We start from the raw sequence: 18,092 nt of genomic DNA, 5'->3' as shown, positions 1-18,092 counted from the left end.
CTGCTCATTATAATATTAGGCATAATATGCTTGTGTAACTGATGCTTGTGCAACTGGCGAGCTCATCGACACCCTCCATATCAACCTCCTCGGAGGAAGACAGGCGGAGCGTCGGGCCCTCTCACCGGGGAAAAAGAACCGCACCGCGGGCTTCCGAACCCTGAGAGCGGGCGTTGGATGTGAACCCCACGAGCACAGCCGCCGCTCCGCCTCGGCGAAAGCAGGGCCAGCGCCGCGAGAAACGGCGGTGAAGGCTCCCTCCTCAAAGAGAGCCTTCCGAGAGCGAAGCAAGGCAGTAACAAACGCTCGCCTCGAGAGCTGACTCTGCGTGCTTTGCTCCCAAGCAGACAACACACAAACTGTGTGTGTCCCCACCCGAAATATAGCGCGGGCAGGGAGGAATACACAGCCTGAATGCTGTCTGCTCTTGCTCAAATGCTTCTTTTTGCTGAAGCTTGGCATAATGGAGCTTATAAGTGGACAAACAACACTAAATAAGACTCACAAACAGATAGCGACTGACACACACACGAGCGCTTGCTGAATGACAAAAAGCTGACGCCGGGTCCACCGCACGTGCTTTTATAGCTTCCTGGTCGCAACGTCACCCGCCCATGACGTCTCGCCCATCTATTGGACTGATTTCATATGTGATTCAGAGCATGGTCACGCTGGGGGCATTCCCAAAGCGTTCCGACGCAGCTCGAGTTCCTGAAGGGGAACCCTAATGTACATAAACGTGAAGGAAAATCTAAGAGGAAGCAGTTATTTAAATGAAAAACCAAATGTGAGCTGTGGGATTTGCAGATTTTACTGAAAATAAGACGTGAAATGTAATTATTATCATTTTCTATGATTTACCTAGTACAGCTTTTCACTGTATAAAATATGGAAACTTGCTGTTAAGCAATTAACAGGATTTTGCTGTAACAAGTTTAGACTTTTATCATTAAAATGGTTTTCATTTTTACAGTGTGCATCACAGGCCAATTTCATAGGGTCTTTAAAAAGAATTCAATAGATATGAGCAGCGTTATTTTTTTCTTTTTTTCAATATTCAATATTTCATCATAGCACACTCCAATGCCACACACACTTTTAGTCATCAAAAACAACGTTCTAATTGATAATGTACAAAATTACAAAACCCTTCTACAACCTTTTAACAATTTCAAACAGCACTTTGAAAAAAAGTTTGTAAACTTTAAACGTGTAAAGATTCGAAGCATCAACAAAAATGCAGAGATGGATATAGAGATAAATGGTTCAGACAGTGTTGGGAAGGTAACTTTGGAAATGTAAAAGGTTACACATTACAAGTTACCCTATTTAAAATGTAATAAGTAGTCTTTTTGCTGAAGCTTGGCATAATGGAGCTTATAAGTGGACAAACAACACTAAATAAGACTCACAAACAGATAGCGACTGACACACACACGAGCGCTTGCTGAATGACAAAAAGCTGACGCCGGGTCCACCGCACGTGCTTTTATAGCTTCCTGGTCGCAACGTCACCCGCCCATGACGTCTCGCCCATCTATTGGACTGATTTCATATGTGATTCAGAGCATGGTCACGCTGGGGGCATTCCCAAAGCGTTCCGACGCAGCTCGAGTTCCTGAAGGGGAACCCTAATGTACATAAACGTGAAGGAAAATCTAAGAGGAAGCAGTTATTTAAATGAAAAACCAAATGTGAGCTGTGGGATTTGCAGATTTTACTGAAAATAAGACGTGAAATGTAATTATTATCATTTTCTATGATTTACCTAGTACAGCTTTTCACTGTATAAAATATGGAAACTTGCTGTTAAGCAATTAACAGGATTTTGCTGTAACAAGTTTAGACTTTTATCATTAAAATGGTTTTCATTTTTACAGTGTGCATCACAGGCCAATTTCATAGGGTCTTTAAAAAGAATTCAATAGATATGAGCAGCGTTATTTTTTTCTTTTTTTCAATATTCAATATTTCATCATAGCACACTCCAATGCCACACACACTTTTAGTCATCAAAAACAACGTTCTAATTGATAATGTACAAAATTACAAAACCCTTCTACAACCTTTTAACAATTTCAAACAGCACTTTGAAAAAAAGTTTGTAAACTTTAAACGTGTAAAGATTCGAAGCATCAACAAAAATGCAGAGATGGATATAGAGATAAATGGTTCAGACAGTGTTGGGAAGGTAACTTTGGAAATGTAAAAGGTTACACATTACAAGTTACCCTATTTAAAATGTAATAAGTAGTGTAACTATTTCAATTACTTTGTTAAAGTAATGTAACTGATTACATGCGATTACTTTTTGATTACTTTTCTACATTTAAATTTAGCAGACACTTTTATCCAAAGCAACTTCCAATTAAGGACAATAGAAGCAATTAAACCAACTTCCAAAATCCTTCATCTCTTGAACTAAGATTATAATACTTTAATTTTAAAGCACAGTCACCACAAAATTCCAAAAAAGTTTAGATAATGCACTGTGTAAATGCTGCTGAGTTTCAGTCAATGTCATGAACTCGGTGGCTTTCAGTGCACTACTGACCTCAGCACTTTACTCTGGCCCTGAATGGAGGCGTTTTGATTGTACTGAGTCTGACCGCGGTCCTGACTGACCCACTGACCCGACTCCACACATCAGAACAATCAGCCCAGTGAACGCTGAGGTCAGAGGTCAATGGCACGACCCTGACCTCCACAAGAGTCTCTATGAGTTTCACTGCCACTAGACACTTCCAGAGATATGATGAACCGGACAGTATTGAGCTTCTGTTATCAGCTCACAAATACTGGTGTGACGGAAGATTCTGTCTGTCATATGAATTTCATCAGCTTTGTATTTTAGTGAGCAGCTGTTTGACAGAATGATGATGATGATGTCAAATCTGCTCCAGGGCCTATTTTAGACACTCCCTGTCATTGTAAATATCCAAACACTATCTAAAAATTAACACTAATTGAGAAAGTTAATCAGCATGCACAAATAACAGATCTCTGATTGAAGCAATAAGCCCGAAGAAGCCGTGGTTTACAGTGAATTGATAACAGCTAAGGGGCGTTGTTAGGCACGACGCAGAGTGGCATAACTGGAATCGATGTTCTCTGTATGATCCATGGAATCTATAAAGACCGGTCTCATGACAGCAGGCAAACTAATCAAAAATTACATTATAACTGACCACAAGGTGGATCTGCCCCCGAAATATTTTCAGAGCATGGTGCCGATGGCACACACCTAGTTTCATTACTATACACCAATGCGTTTATAAAATATAGCATTTCATGAAAAAAAAAAATCACAATAGCAGAAGCCCAAAATGTAACACTGTACACTGTACACTGAATTTAAAGACACCAGCCTTGTGACTTTTAACCAAAACATTCAAAAGTTCTATGCAAATATATCCATTTTTCATACATCTTGACCACTAGGTGGCGCTATGCTGAAACTGTGCAGGTACCCTCAGGCCGTGCTTATCATAACACACACCAACTTTCGTTTTAACACGCTAAAGCGTTGCGGAGATATAGCTTCACGGCAATTTTGCTGTTAATTTCGTTCACGTGTTTTTCAACAGTTTGACTAATCAGCATGAACTCCATGTTATTTTGTCAGCATGGCTTGAAGGTGACGTGATTCAATTTTGAAAAAAAGTATGTTTTTCAAGAAAATTCAAAATGGCAAAAAATATTTTCCTTAATTGGCCTGTATTTATGTATTTACCACTGCTCGGAAAAGCTCCCATACAGGTCCGGCTCCATTCAGACTCCCAGTTTTTAATATCTCCCATCTTCTGTTCTCTTGTGGAATGAGCTGTTGCTTCATTCAGAAACACAGCAAATTCTAAGATAATTGGGTTGCAAATGTTGTTTCATGTAGTCTTTACGTAACAGATTTTGAGGAGATCTCTTACTGCATCACTGATCTGTCCGGGTCCAAAGCGCGTCATCTTACACTTGAGCTATGAGGAGTTAAGAATCAGAAAGAAATGGTGTTCGTGTCTAGGCTAGTTTGAGGACGAGTGGTGCATTCGGCTCTGTTCTGTTTTGTTCACTCCAGCTATTTTTGGGCACAGTAACACATCCTGTGTGAACGCACACTTTCTCGTCTCCCGCTGCAGTCACAACAGCAGCATCCTTATTTCTGGTCCTTCGACACGGATGAACACAGCCGCTAACTTCATATTTCCTTGGCTTGGTCTTGTTTCAGCTGTGGGCTAGTCGAACTAATAAGGATCTGAACTGTTAACAAAAAGGGTTCCTTTTAATTCATCAATTTAAACTAATGCAATTATTTAACTGTTCAGTGCTTCATTTAAAGTACTTTTTTTGGACTTCTGCATCCACACATGCCAAAAACAGATCGGGGGAGAGTGGGGATGGTTGCAACACTTTTTGCATTTCCTTTAGTTTCTCAGAGACTGTTTACATTACAAAGCCAAAACTTTAATACGGTAAAACCACATCTATCAGCTACTCACCTACATTGCTGCAACATGTTTACATATGATAATATACGTACAATTTATACTTGAATAGACAAAGTGAAATGTTGCAACTGACCTCACCAACAGGGAACGGTTGCATCATTCATTAAAATGTAATCAAAATCATTCTTGAATATAATTTTGCAATTTAATTTAAGTCTTGAATACGTTAAATTGGCTGATAAAACCAAAGAATAGAAAATGGAAAAACATTTTCAAGTAAGCAGATTTTTAACCTAGATTTACTTAAAAGGAGAGATACCTAACTATTGAAAGGGGTTCTTGTTTAATCAAAAAAAAATACAATTATGTAATGCAAGCTTTTAAATCAACGTTGTAGTAAGGGACAGCAAGTTGGGACGGCTGCAACCATGTGAAGCATAATTAAAATGTTATGGTTTTACAATGCTTCACACAAACACTATGACAAAAAAAATCTGACCTTTAAAAAAATACTTTTTTACCATGAAAAATATTTTTTGTATTAGGAATGGTCACATGTGGCTGATTTCTTCCAGGAAGCATGAGGGGCTAATCGAGCATGTGCTGTATGAATATCATCACTGGAGCTCATTCCTGATTGAAGAAATAAGCTGCCCCTGCAACCGTCCCCCACTCTCCCCATACTCCTGGTTCATTTTCAGAAATAAATACAATTTGAAAATTAGTCATATTTAAGGGAAATTTATATAATTTCATGACTTGACTTCAATGAACGCCACATTTATGCAGAAATCAACTTTCTGACTTTTTGCTTTTTCACAATTTTGAGTGATGACACAAATGAACTGTACATTTCAAAAGAACTGATTTGCAGAATAAATGTAACTTATGAATCCTAGCTTCAGCTTTGGTGGACATGACCATCAACCTCGGGCTTTCTTCAGATCAACAGGCTGCTCTGCCTATAGTTGATTTGGAAAATATGCAGCTTTGTGCATCAAACAGACGGCACACGTGTGAGAGCACTTAAAGACCTGAACGAGTGACACACTAAATACAGGCTGAATGGAGGACAGGCGTGAGCCATGAGCCGGAGAACATCACTTCAACAAGAGCCTCATGAACCCTGCAATCTGTGAACCGTACAGCGCTTTCAACATGAACCCAGTAAAAGTGATCTGAACATCTCCCACTAAGATGACACAATAAACCAGTACGACTGCACAGATCATAATCTCACATGCAATAAGATGAGGTCATGTGACAATGAGATTTTTTTGTTGCATCATGTGGTGAATAAAAAAAAACAGTGGGCAGCTATTAAGCCTCTCTTATGAAACACAAACTGATTTGTAAATCTGTCAAATTGTCAAATTCAATTCAGTGCTATGGCTGCAGTGATGTACTGTTTCACGTTTGAGGTTGATATCCGGATCTTCCTCTCCTGTTCTCCTGCGCTGGCAGCAGGGTTTGTGCTTTGTGCACCATTCAGTGCATTTCACATGAGGCGCTGTTGACACAGCACAAATTCACCTGATGTGGCTTCATCGGTCAGGCAGGACGCCAGAGGACCATTAACAGATTTGACTGAAGCAGGAGGACTCCACAATCCACTCCATCCTGGCATGAGATCTACTGAATGACGAGGAACTTCACAGAAGCAAAAGAGCCAAATCCTGAATAGAGACAGACTGAATTTTTTAACACAGCTCAAGTGTATGCTTGTGCTGATTTTATGCATGTAGGTTATGTAGGGTTACCTTATAATGTCAACATGTAACATTGCTCCAAGGCTTACAACTTTTTATGAATTTAGACATTTATGCATTTGACAGATGCTTTTATCCAAAGCAACTTGCATTGCATTTAATGAATGCATTTGATTAGTTCATGCATTCCCTGGGAATCGAACCCACAACCTTGCTGTTGCTAGCACCACGCTCAACTGTTTATGCTCTGAAGTACCTATGGAGAAAATAAATGGCCAGTGCTCCAGAATCAATGCTGCTGGAATAGTGTGCGGTCACTATCCAGACAGAGAGCGTGACGGAGGAGGATCGGTGGACAGCTGCGCCAAAACACCCTGACAGGTCAATAATATCATCAACAATCTGTCACCAGCCAAACCCTCTTCAAATGATCTCTTATATAAAGCAAAGCCATCAGTGTCTGAATCCCTTAAATGAAGTTCCCTGCAGCAAAAGGCCAACGGATCTGAAAAGAACGATTTCTCAACATGGTCCATTGCCCAACCTCTTAAGAACCAAATGAACAACAGTACTGACCAAGTTTGCAGTGTTTAGCATATTTAGCCCAAACACACGGGCAGACAAACCCGGACACGACTGGAGTGTGTGTTTCTGTGGGTCTGAGATCCCCATCAGCGACGCCACATTCCTGCAGCTACAGATGCTTATCGACAGAGCAAACACACACATACACACACTGAGAAACTGCAGCTGACATGTTTTAAGTCAGGCTGAAGCTTTCAAATGCATTCGAAGAGGTGTTAAAGTCATCTGCATGTCTTTACAGCGCTCAACAATAAAAACCTGAAGCCCGAGTCACAGATTACTAGCCCAGGCTAAAGAACGAGATAACAGTTACTAGACATACAGATACTAGTCCAACAACCCTTCACTAAATAAACATCGGAGAGCAGCGTTCACACTGAACACTTCCAGTCACAAACACTGTATGTCCCTTCAGATCTGAACAGAAGCATTATGTGAGCCATTGTTATAGTTATCAAACACCAAATATAAACCACAGCCAAAAGCAACCAACCTACTCACGAAAAGCTACTTTGACATTCAATTTGTAATAAAAAAAATTCCATGTTTCCCAGGCCACTGGGAGCTTGAGATTTTTGCATATGTGGTTGCAGTTTGTCCATAAAGATTTATTGAATATTTTCATACGTGATGAAATAATGAAGGGCTTCCAAGTAAAAACCTTTGCAGGTTTTACCTACAAGCCCCACACCGATGACTCAAGCTTCACAATCTGTCTGCTCTTTTACAACAGACCTGTTTTGGACCCGTGACTCGATTCAACATCAATAACGAACAAATATCTGTATGACTAACAACCATTAAAGAGGGACTGAAACCTAAACGAAACACTGGCAAGGTATGCATGGCATAGACTGTAAATACAGCATCGTTGATCAGTCAGCGAGCACCAGGTGACCTTACTGTGCAATATTTCATTGTGTAAAATCTTATTCATCATGATCAAGATGTCAACTACACTACCTCAGCACTTGTCACTACCTGCTTAATTGCACATAATGTTTGCATTTATGCACATCTGTTGTCTTATGTTATGTGTCCTCTGTGTACTGTGTTGTATAGCATATTGTGTATATTGTATATTGCATTGTGTATAGTGCATTGTATTGAATACGTACTATGTATGTTGTATATTATACTGTATAATGGTAGATCCTTTAGTGTATAATATGTGTGTGCAGATTTGTACATGGTACACCACTATTTGTAAGAATCAAGATTCAAGAAGGCACCTGGAGGTTGCTCCACCAGAGTTTCATTGTACATGATGTACAGTGACAATAAAGTTCTCTTACTCTTATGACCAATGACAAGCGAGTCGTTTCCATAACAACAAAAACAACAAGAAAAAAATGGAGAAGATAGCCGGAAGATAGATCATACTAGTTTCTGAGCACAAGGAGTTTTATGATATGAGCACAAAACTCAATCTAGTCTAAAATATGCCGCGAACCGTGCATCATCCAACCGGAGCTCCTGGACTTAATTGTTGTAAGCACCATAATGTTTCCTTCCCTGTATAATGTGGCGCACCCACAAACATCATTGTGAACCGACATTCTCCTCCAGGTTAACTTCAAAAGCCAGCGCAAGAGCCAACTTTTTACTCATTCTCGACATTTCTGCAGCACACAGCACTAGGCTACTGATGCAGCTGTTGTTACAGCAACAAAAGAAGCCCTCGGCTGCTGTTTGTAACCAAAACAGCTTTGTGTTTTACTAAAAAAGCGCTCGTCAACTTTTTCTTGTCAAAAAAGAGGCCAAGTGTGAACAGGCCCTTAAACTAGTGCTGCACGATTAATCGAATGCGATTGTCATGCGTATCTTGTCAGTAAAGCCGGTTCTGTGATCAGTAGTAAATCTCCATCACCTGCTTTCAGATGGAGCAGCATTTACTACACAGAGCCATGCTTCACTGACAAGATGCGCATGGCTATCACAGCTTTTGCCTAACCGCGATTGCATTTCGATTTATCGTGCAGCCCTACCGTAAACCGTTTTTTTTTTTCAGCAGAGAAAGCACCACAGTATCACCATCACTTCACATGCACACACTGATCATCGAGAACATGTGGAAACACACCTGAAGTTCACACCAGGCCACCTCCACCCAGGTGTCCGTGTCCAGGCCCTTGTAGACCGTCTTGAAGGAGCCGCGGCCGATCTCGATGTCAAACTTGAGAAAGCGTCCGCCGGGAGAGGTGGCCACGGCCTTCATCTCAGCCTCCTCCTCGTTCTCCTCGCTGGCCGCCTTTACGTGAGTCTTCACGCTGTCCGCTCTGAGCTCCGTTCGCTCCTCGTCTGCGCTGCCGCTCTCCAGCTCCTTCTGGGCCTTCTGGCTCTCCGTGCTCGATCCCTCCTGTAAACCGGATCGGACGGCCAGGGTTCGGTCCACAATGGTCCTCAGGTTGATGCTGAGCATCTTCCTCTGCTCCTCGCACTCCGGGTTGCAGTCGTCGGCCTGGGGCTCGTCATTATCGGTGAACCACAGGCTCCTGCGGATGAACCTCTGGCGTTTGGAGGAGGGATAGGAGCTAGGGTCGCTGCCGGCGCGCACCAGCGCTGAGCTCTCCAGTTTATTCACATTCCCCTCGCTGATGGTCTCGTAGATGTTGAGCTGCAGCTCGCACTGAGAGTTGGGCACGGATGAGGCGCAGCAGTCGGGTTTGGGCTCCATGGTTTGAATCAGTCACACGTTTGTGCCGCTCAAGATCGAACCGCAGGGGAGCGGCAGCACTGACGCATTTTCCCAAACATCAGCGATAACACGTCCATCTGTGGGAACAACATATTCATCACAACGGCATTCAAGAATCATATTCAGTTTCAGGTTACACCAGGACTGCTAATAATAAATCTTCATTTCTGTCTGCATGGAATAACCTGCCACATTCGCCAACAGAAAGCACCACATGCACACAGGTGTCTTTTTTTTTTTTTGACACCGGTGCAAATGTCCTCTAGTTTCAAATAATTAGTCTGGTTGTGGGTTAGATGTTCTTTGGTGAAATAAAAAAAAAAATGTGTAGGCCTATGTAAATGTACATGTTTTCTCCACTTTAAACTGTAAACTTGTATGCAAATTTGGTTTTATATATATCGTTAAGTAAGCACACGTTTGCATATTATATAAACAGAAGGCACATAAAACGACACATCTTTTACGAGTTTCTTAATTTAATGCACAATCAAGCGGTAGGTCAATGTCAAAAATAATGAAATAAAACCTTATAAAACAATTTATGTATGAGCATTGAGCATGTTTTCACTTCTTTTTGCAAAAGTGCAATAAAACAAAAAACAAACAAACCCGAAATTATCAGGAAAAGCATTGAGTATCTTTTTTTTGTTTTTTCAAACGAGGTGCTATGAAACATGATACAAATACTTATAGCATGGGCAAATGTCACTTTAAGAGTTTGGCCTCTAAATGCTAACCAATGCGGATCTAATCGACGAAGGCTTAATAATAACAATTATAAAGACGCTAGTTTTTATTTAAGCTGCAAAATATTGCGGCTACGTCAGAATTGCTAAATGCTTCACAATCCCTTGTTTAAGCCTGCGATATCTACCCAGTAATACGGCTTGCAAACGAATGAACGCTTGAAGCGATGATGATGATGATGAGCGCGAGCTACTGCAGGTGCCACAGCTATAATATCCTCCGTCATATGCAACGAACATAAAGCAGAGATGATGGGTAACTCACATGAGAAAGCTCGCGTAGACGGTGGCAGATCTTCAGAGCAGCGGCGGTGTTTAACGCGACAGCGAGCGGCAGAGATGACGCGCTGACCACCGATAAAACACGATAAATCACGCGCTGCGCATTTGCAGGAGTGTCGCCTCGAAGCTCAGCCGCATCTCATTCAGTTCACTGCATCTTCTGAACGCTGCTCCTCCACGCCCAGCGCCGCTGCTCCAATCACAGGATCATTCCCAACATCCCTCTGCCTCCTCCTCACCTCTCACTTCACATCACATCATGAGCAGGCCAAACGAAACAAATGGAGATATTGCGCAGGATTTCCAAGCAGCTCTTTTCCATACAGCAACAGCAAGAAGGGAACAGATCCTTAAAAGTATGCATGCAACCTCATCAAAATCAACAGAAGAGCAATGATACGCAAGTGCTATAACAAGTCTCAGTTAGCTTAACGCAGTACACATAGCAAGTTTTTTTTTTTTAATTCTATAACAAAAATAAAAAGAAAACAAATAGAATATAAAAAGAATAGAGCAAGCTAGTGTTAGAGGCCTTTTTTGCTTTTGTTAATTGTATAATAAATAAAAAGAAAACAAATAGACAGAATATAAAAAGAATAGAGAAGCTAGTGTTAGTTTTTTTTAAGAGAAACAAGCATTAGTAAATGAATAAAGTGCAAGCCTAAAAGGGGCAGGTTTTTTATAAAGAATAGAATTAGAATAGAGTGCTAGAGTTAGAGGTTCAAATGAAGATGGAAGAGATGTGTTTTTAGTCGATTCTTGAAGATGGTTAAGGACTCAGCTGCTGGGATTGAGTTGGGCAGGTCATTCCACCAGGAAGGAACAATTAATGTAAAAGTCTGTGAAAGTGATTTTGTGCCTCTTTGGGATGAACAATAAAGCGATGTTCACTTGCAGAACGCAAGCTTCTAGAGGCACATAAGTCTGAAGTAATGAATTTAGGTAAAGGAGTACAGAGCCAGTTATAGGCGAACAGTAATGCCTTGAATTTTATGAGAGCAGCTATTGGTAGCCAGTGCAAATTGATAAAGTATTAGCTGAAATTAAATCCATTTTTATTATTATTATTATTATTCAATTAAATTATTAATTGATTATTATTACTGGAACTTGTTTGTCACACAAAGGCCTGGTTTCACAGACGGGGCTTAGACTAACGGTCTTTGCACACTGAGTCTTAAATTCTCGTCCAAAATTTTCGTACATTACAAAATAAATACAATTTCATGCTGTGTCAAACATGTTTACACACTGCCTCTGAAAGTTTCTTCCGTCGTAAAAAAAATCGGATCAGGTTACATTTTCTATGTTTTTATATCCGTAGCAAGCATTTTGATAAGAAAGGATGACGAATACGAAAAAACGCATATGAAAATTCCAGACGCAGTGTGCAAGGACCTTAAGCCAGGATTAGGCCATAGATCAATTAGGAGATTTAAGTCATCTTTATAAATATGCCTTAGAAAAAAACATTACTGGTGTGCATCTTGAGACAAAACAAAGGCACTGATAGATCAGTCAGTGCAAGTTTCTTTCAGTTGAAACAGCTCAGACTTAGATTTTAGTCTGGGACTAGGCTTAAGCCTTGTCTGTGAAACCGGGGCAAAGCTGTTCGCTTGTTAAATCGTGACATAAGGAATTCTGGTTCCGTGTCCAAGCCTCTACTCATTTCCTTTTCTATCAATATTTTAAACATTCATAAAAGATGACTCATTGTCTGACCATCTGAGATTTGGGTATGGACATAAAGGTCAGGACACTGTGTATAGAAGCCACGAAGTAAAAGATGGTTGCATGCGTGGAATTTATCTCACAATTCTGACTGTTCTTCTCATTCGACAAAGAATTCAGACTGAATCTCTTTCTGAATCTCACAATACTGACTTTGTTTCTCGCAATTGCAAGTTTGTATCTCACAACTCTATATATATAAAAGTCTGATTTGTGAGATATAAAATCAGAATTGCAAGAAAAAAATCTGATTTGTGAGATAAATTGTCGCAATTACCTTCTTTTTTTAATCCTGGGGTGGAAACAAGCGTCCATGAGTGTATATTAGCACTGTTTGTTTGCTTTTGGCATCTGATTTCAGTTTGGAGCCATGATGTCAGACTTAATGAGCAGATTGTATGACCTCAGAAATAGTGTGTGAGTTGTATACTGTTTTTCCCCCTGTTTGGCAGCTCCTGTTTATGCTCGCACTCAATGGAAAAGAGGAGCTCTGGCATTTTGCTAAAGTGGTATGGGTTTGGAGTAAATGGAGACAGTACTGTTCTTCCTTCATTAAAGCATATCATGAAAGAAGGAAGAGGAATCATCAGAATGTTCAAAACAAGATTTCAGTGTCTCAAAAAGCATTCCAAGGGTTCCTTCATTCAAGATAAGAAAGGAAAAGAAAACAAGATTAGAGTATATTTACATTTATAATGTTTTACAGAGTAAAGCCTGAGGGTGTGTTATTGAATTTCCTTCATGTGTAACACAACCCCCAGTTGGACAATAAAAGGTTTGGCTCGGATATTCACAGTGAAATTTGAGTCGTGGCACTTTCTATTTCTCTACATCTACAGTCAAGACTTGTGCCTTTTAAAATAAACAAGACAAATAGAATATATTTGTAGCCAAGCAATATTTGCATATGCATTTTTATGAATATTTAAGTTAAGATAATTTTAATTATTCTCTTTACTGGCCAAATGTAATACAAGAAGTAAGAATTATAACCAGTATGCAGTGTACAAGAAGTAATAAATGCAGTGTAGAATTCAAAAAGTCCAGACTGTGAATGTGTGAGTGAGCAACGACGTAAATATTGGATGAGTGTAAACAAGACATGATAGATCATATACCAACCCAAATAACAGAGGACCTCTTCCCATCGGTCCCTGCATCCGTTCAGAAATATTGCTGAGGTCTGAGGTCTGGAGTGAGGACACAGAAGCACAGGAGAACAGCCCAGTGTCACCGATGGCGGCAGACACTACTGAATTAAACACGGCCGCTGGTCCTGGACTGCAGGTGGGTCACACAGACGCTAAACCTGCTAGCACACAATCCAAGTCTTTCATGGTTTATACAGTAGTATTTCTAGAGCTGTTAGCGTATACCACTGGCTGCTTAATCAGACTTATAACTGCTGCTTTATAGGCTCTTCATTTTTCCTTTTTGTGCTGTTGCTCTCCTTAAGTGATAAAATGGGTGAAAAACTCATTCACCCATTTTTTTTTGAAAACTCAGCAACTGAGACCAGAAACAGACAGATCAACAAATGACCGAATCAAAAATTTGTAAGAGACCTGTGAGCCAGAATTTCTCTCATGATATTCATTTATTGCAATATGATAATGTCCATCTCAGGCCTCAGTGAGCAGGAATGCAGGAATATCCTATGAAAGTACACAACTGCAACTGTCCTTACATGTGCTCGAGTTTCTATGTAAAAGAGCTTCTCTGAATAAACACGAGGAAGTGAAGTTTGTGTGTGTGTGTGTGTGTGTGTGTGAGTGAGTGCGTGCGTGCGTGCGTGCGTGAGTGAGTGAGTGAGTGTGTGTGTGTGTGTGTGCGCGCGCGCGCGTGTAAGCAGTGTAACTAAAAGCTCTGTAGAGAATCAGGGAAATGTAATTTCCCTATTGTGGATCGATGAGCCGCTGGAGCGCAGCCATCCTGAGATCAACAGCATGAGAGAAAGTGAAGAGTGGTGTCTTGTCATTACGATTGCACAGTCAGCAGAGGAATACTAATAGGAAGGATGGAAGAAGCGGGACAGAAGGAAGGAAGGAAGGGTATCAGCAAGAGTACTATTTAAAGCAACAGTTAACCCAAAAAAATTTAAATTTAAATTTGCTAAAAATATTGTCTCCCTCAGACAATCCACTATTAGGATGAGTTTGTTTCTTCATCAGATTTGTAGAAATGTAGCATTGCATCAGTGTCTCAGCAATGGATGCTCTGCAGTGAATGGGTGCCGTCAGAATGAGAGTCCAAACAGCTGATAAAAACATCACAATAATCCACAAGTAATCCACAGCACTCCAGTCCATCAGTTAACATCTGGAGAAGACAAAAGCTCAAACAAATCCAGCACTAAGATGTTTTTAGCTTCCAGCTAAAATACGAGTCTATATGAATATATATATATATATATATATATATACAGTTGTGTTCATAAGTTTACATACCCCTTGTGGAATATGCAAATATGTTAATAATTTTAACAAAATAAGAGAGCTCATGAAAATTGCATGATATTTTTATTTAGTACTGTCCTGAATAAGCAATTTCATATAACAGATGTTTATATATACTCCACAAGAAAAAATTATAACTGAATTTATAAAAATTACCCCGTTTAAAAGTTGACATACCCTTGAATCTTAATACTGTGTGTTATTTCCTTGATGATCCACTACTGTTTTTCTGTTTTGTGAAAGTTGTTCATGAGTCCCTTGTTTGTCCTGAACAGTTAAGCTGCCTGCTGTTCTTCAGAAAAAATCCCCCAGCTCCTGCACGTTCTTTGGTTTTCTAGCATCTTCTGCATATTTGAACCTTTTCCAAAAGTGACTGTATGATTTTGAGATCCATCTTTTCACACTGAGGACAACTGAGGGACTCATATGCAACTATTACAGAAGGTTCAAACGCTCGCTGATGCTCCAGAAGGAAAAACCATGCATTAAGAGCCGGGGGTGAAAACTTTTTGAATTTGAAGATCAGGGTAAATTTTACTTATTTTGTCTTCTGAAAAACATGTAACTATCTTCTGTATCCTCTGAAGGGCAGTACTAAACGAAAAAATATGATATTTAAGCAAAATAAGAAAAATTTACACATCTTAATTCTGTTCAAAAGTGTTCACCCCCCGGCTCTTAACTTCTGTAATAGTTGCATACGAGTCCCTCAGCTGTCCTCAGTGTGAAAAGATGGATCTCAAAATCATACAGTCGTTGTTGGAAAAATACACACAGTATCACTGTAAGACTCAAGCGTATGTAAACTTTTGAACGGGGTCATTTTTATAAATTCAGTTATTATTTTTACTTGTGGATGATATATAAACATCTGTAATGTGAAATAGCTTATTCAGGACAGTACTAAATAAAAAATAACATGCGATTTTCATGAACTCTCTTATTTTGTTAAAATTTTTAACATATTTGCATATTCTGCAAGGGGTATGTAAACTTATGAGCACAACTGTGTATATATATATATATATATATATATATAATTTTAGCTGTAAGCAACAGTTTGAAGTGAAACATGTCTTCTCCAGATGTTAACTGATGGACTGGAGTGCTGTGGATTACTTGTGGATTATTGTGATGTTTTTATCAGCTGTTTGAACTCTCATTCACTGACACTTCACATGTATATTGGAGTAATACATCAAATATCTTTCAGTGCACATGCATATTCAGTTATCTGTTATATTTACTGCTCTGTTGTGATGAATAGTGACGCTTTCTCTCAGGAAGGTCCAGGCAAAGAATTATAACAAACATATGCGGTAAATCTTTCCTGTGTAGACACATACATGCACATTCATGCATACTTCATTTAGATTTGACAAAACTATATTGCGGTTTTAGTGTGCGGGCATTACGATATTAACTGTGATATATGCTTTTACTTTAGATAAGGGGAAATCCTTCAGCGGAGCTCAGGGCTCTGAGTGTACTTGTCAAGAAAGAGCAGTAATTGAGTCCTCAGTCAGTAAGACCACGAGAAGTGCCAGAGTCAGCACTCTCTCTCTCTCTCTCTTTATTATTCTTCATGCTACTACATGACACCAGAAACTCTTCAGTCAGATTATGACAGTCAATAAAGTTTTAGATAAATCATGCATTCGTGCCAAGAATCCCATAACATTCATTCTGTAAGTTTAATGTGCTCAATAAGGGCTTTGCAGTTCATTGTAAATCAAGGTAATAGCTCATCTTCTACTGCCAGTACTCATGTGCACTATTAGTTGGGCTGATATTCAAACTCTATTTACATGATAAACAACAGTTCTTGTAGAATTTTTATTCATCATTTAAATCTAGACTCAAAACTCATCTGTTTAGCTGTGCATTTATTGAATGAGCACTGAGCTACGTCCTAACTGACTGCACTGTATTTTATGTATAATCACTTTTTATTCTTGACTGTTTTAATTCATTTTAAATAAATTTTTAAATCATTTTAAAATAAATTCCTTGTTCCCTTTCATGGGAACTTCAAACTGCGTCCTCTAGGGGTCGCTATGGGGAACGCCTCGTCATGACCCGTGTCTGAAGCATACATTGAAAAAACACCAACTCGTTGGCCGGCGACAGCCATGACGTCACTACCGGTGCGACTATAGTATAAATAGGCGCCGGGAGCACACATCATTCTCTTCTTCGTCTTCACTGACTGTTCTGTTTGAAGCGTGCATTCCAAGGAAAAAGTAAGAGTTATCTCTATTCATTATGGCGAGCACTAGCAGAGCATTTAGAAGGTGTGTGCATCCGTGTCATCGCTATTTGACACCAGATGACACACACGATCTATGTGTTGCTTGTTTGGGCGAAGAGCACGCACGCGATGCCTCCGAGGGGGCAATCGGCGTGCATTGCGAGCGTTTTCCAATGAAAAAGCTCCGTTCTCGTTTGCCTCTCTTTTCAAGTAAAGAGGGGCAGCCATCGGCTCCCCGCGGTTCAGGACCCGCTGCTGCTGAGGCACGGAGGAGAATGAGCTCGTGGGGATCACAGGTGGATCTGGCCGATGAGTTTGAAAGGGGGTTTCCCTTTCGTGATCGTCGGCTGTGCACGAGAGTGAGCCGCTGGAGGATGATGGTGTTTTTTCAATGTATGCTTCAGACACGGGTCACGACAAGGCGTTCCCCATAGCGACCCCTAGAGGACGCAGTGTCTCGTTCCCTACGTTTTTTATTGTTGTGATTATTTTTTATGATTATTTTAATTCCTTTTACGTAAAGCGCTTTGAAGTACCATTGTGTATGAAATGTGCTATAGAAATAAATTTGCCTTGCCTTGCCTGTAATTCCCTCACACTATAGTCAGTATAGTCAAATGCCGAGAAAAATATCAGTAAAGCGGGCTCGAGGGAAAGGCTTCAGTGAACAAAAAATAGTCGTGTAGTAGTTGGTATAGGATTAGTACAAAGTATTTTCGCTTTCGCAACGAAACACAGCGTCTTCACAACATGGTGGCAGCGTCAACAATACTACAGCGAGAATCAAAGCTACGCCTTCTTTCTTTGCATATACATTTGGATGGTGTTATGCAAATCTTCCCACACAGTGACGTAGACATGTGGGTGCGTGTTTAAACGAGGAGTTTTAGGAGGGCGTGGACGATTCTTAACTTTTATAAAGAATATCTCTTTGGATTTGAGACTTTAGTCTTTGCAACTTTAGGGATCTTATCTATTCACGAACAGCTTGTAACACTCCAAAGAGAAAGGAAAAATTGAAATCGCATCATATGACCCGTTTAAAAACACAAATGAGTTACAAAAACAGTGGGTTATGTCTGTGAAGGTAAACAGCTGGGAAATAAATTGCATGTTTATTTTAGATCTGTGTGGCAGCAGCAATATACAGTAAATAAATCAATAAATGCACTGCTCTGTTGTCTCCTCTGAG

The 18,092-nt window shown here is 40.0% G+C and overlaps 2 protein-coding genes across 2 annotated transcripts in view; one reads left to right on the top strand and one right to left on the bottom strand.

Annotated features, from left to right (window-relative positions):
• The window catches only part of LOC107721139 (serine/threonine-protein kinase WNK1-like), a 49,364-nt gene extending 38,671 nt beyond the window's left edge, over positions 1–10,693 (bottom strand). Inside the window, exons 1-2 of the mRNA XM_016529006.1 lie at positions 10,309–10,693; positions 8,817–9,508 (exon numbers count right to left, since the gene is read on the bottom strand). Coding sequence (XP_016384492.1) covers positions 8,817–9,410 — 594 coding nt within the window. The 5' untranslated portion in view covers positions 9,411–9,508; positions 10,309–10,693. The remainder of the gene's footprint in view (positions 1–8,816; positions 9,509–10,308) is intronic.
• A 2,736-nt stretch (positions 10,694–13,429) lies between these two features.
• Positions 13,430–18,092, top strand: part of LOC107721137 (ninjurin-1) — a 9,795-nt gene continuing 5,132 nt past the window's right edge. The window contains exon 1 of the mRNA XM_016529005.1: positions 13,430–13,480. Within this exon, the coding sequence (XP_016384491.1) occupies positions 13,430–13,480 (51 nt within the window). The remainder of the gene's footprint in view (positions 13,481–18,092) is intronic.

The sequence above is a fragment of the Sinocyclocheilus rhinocerous genome, unplaced genomic scaffold (assembly GCF_001515625.1).
Source record: "Sinocyclocheilus rhinocerous isolate Xijiao unplaced genomic scaffold, SAMN03320098_v1.1 scaffold2226, whole genome shotgun sequence".
In the NCBI taxonomy this organism is placed as follows: Eukaryota; Metazoa; Chordata; class Actinopteri; order Cypriniformes; family Cyprinidae; genus Sinocyclocheilus; species Sinocyclocheilus rhinocerous.
The sequence above is the reverse complement of the archived record's forward strand: the minus strand, read 5'-3'. Positions and strand labels throughout refer to the sequence as shown.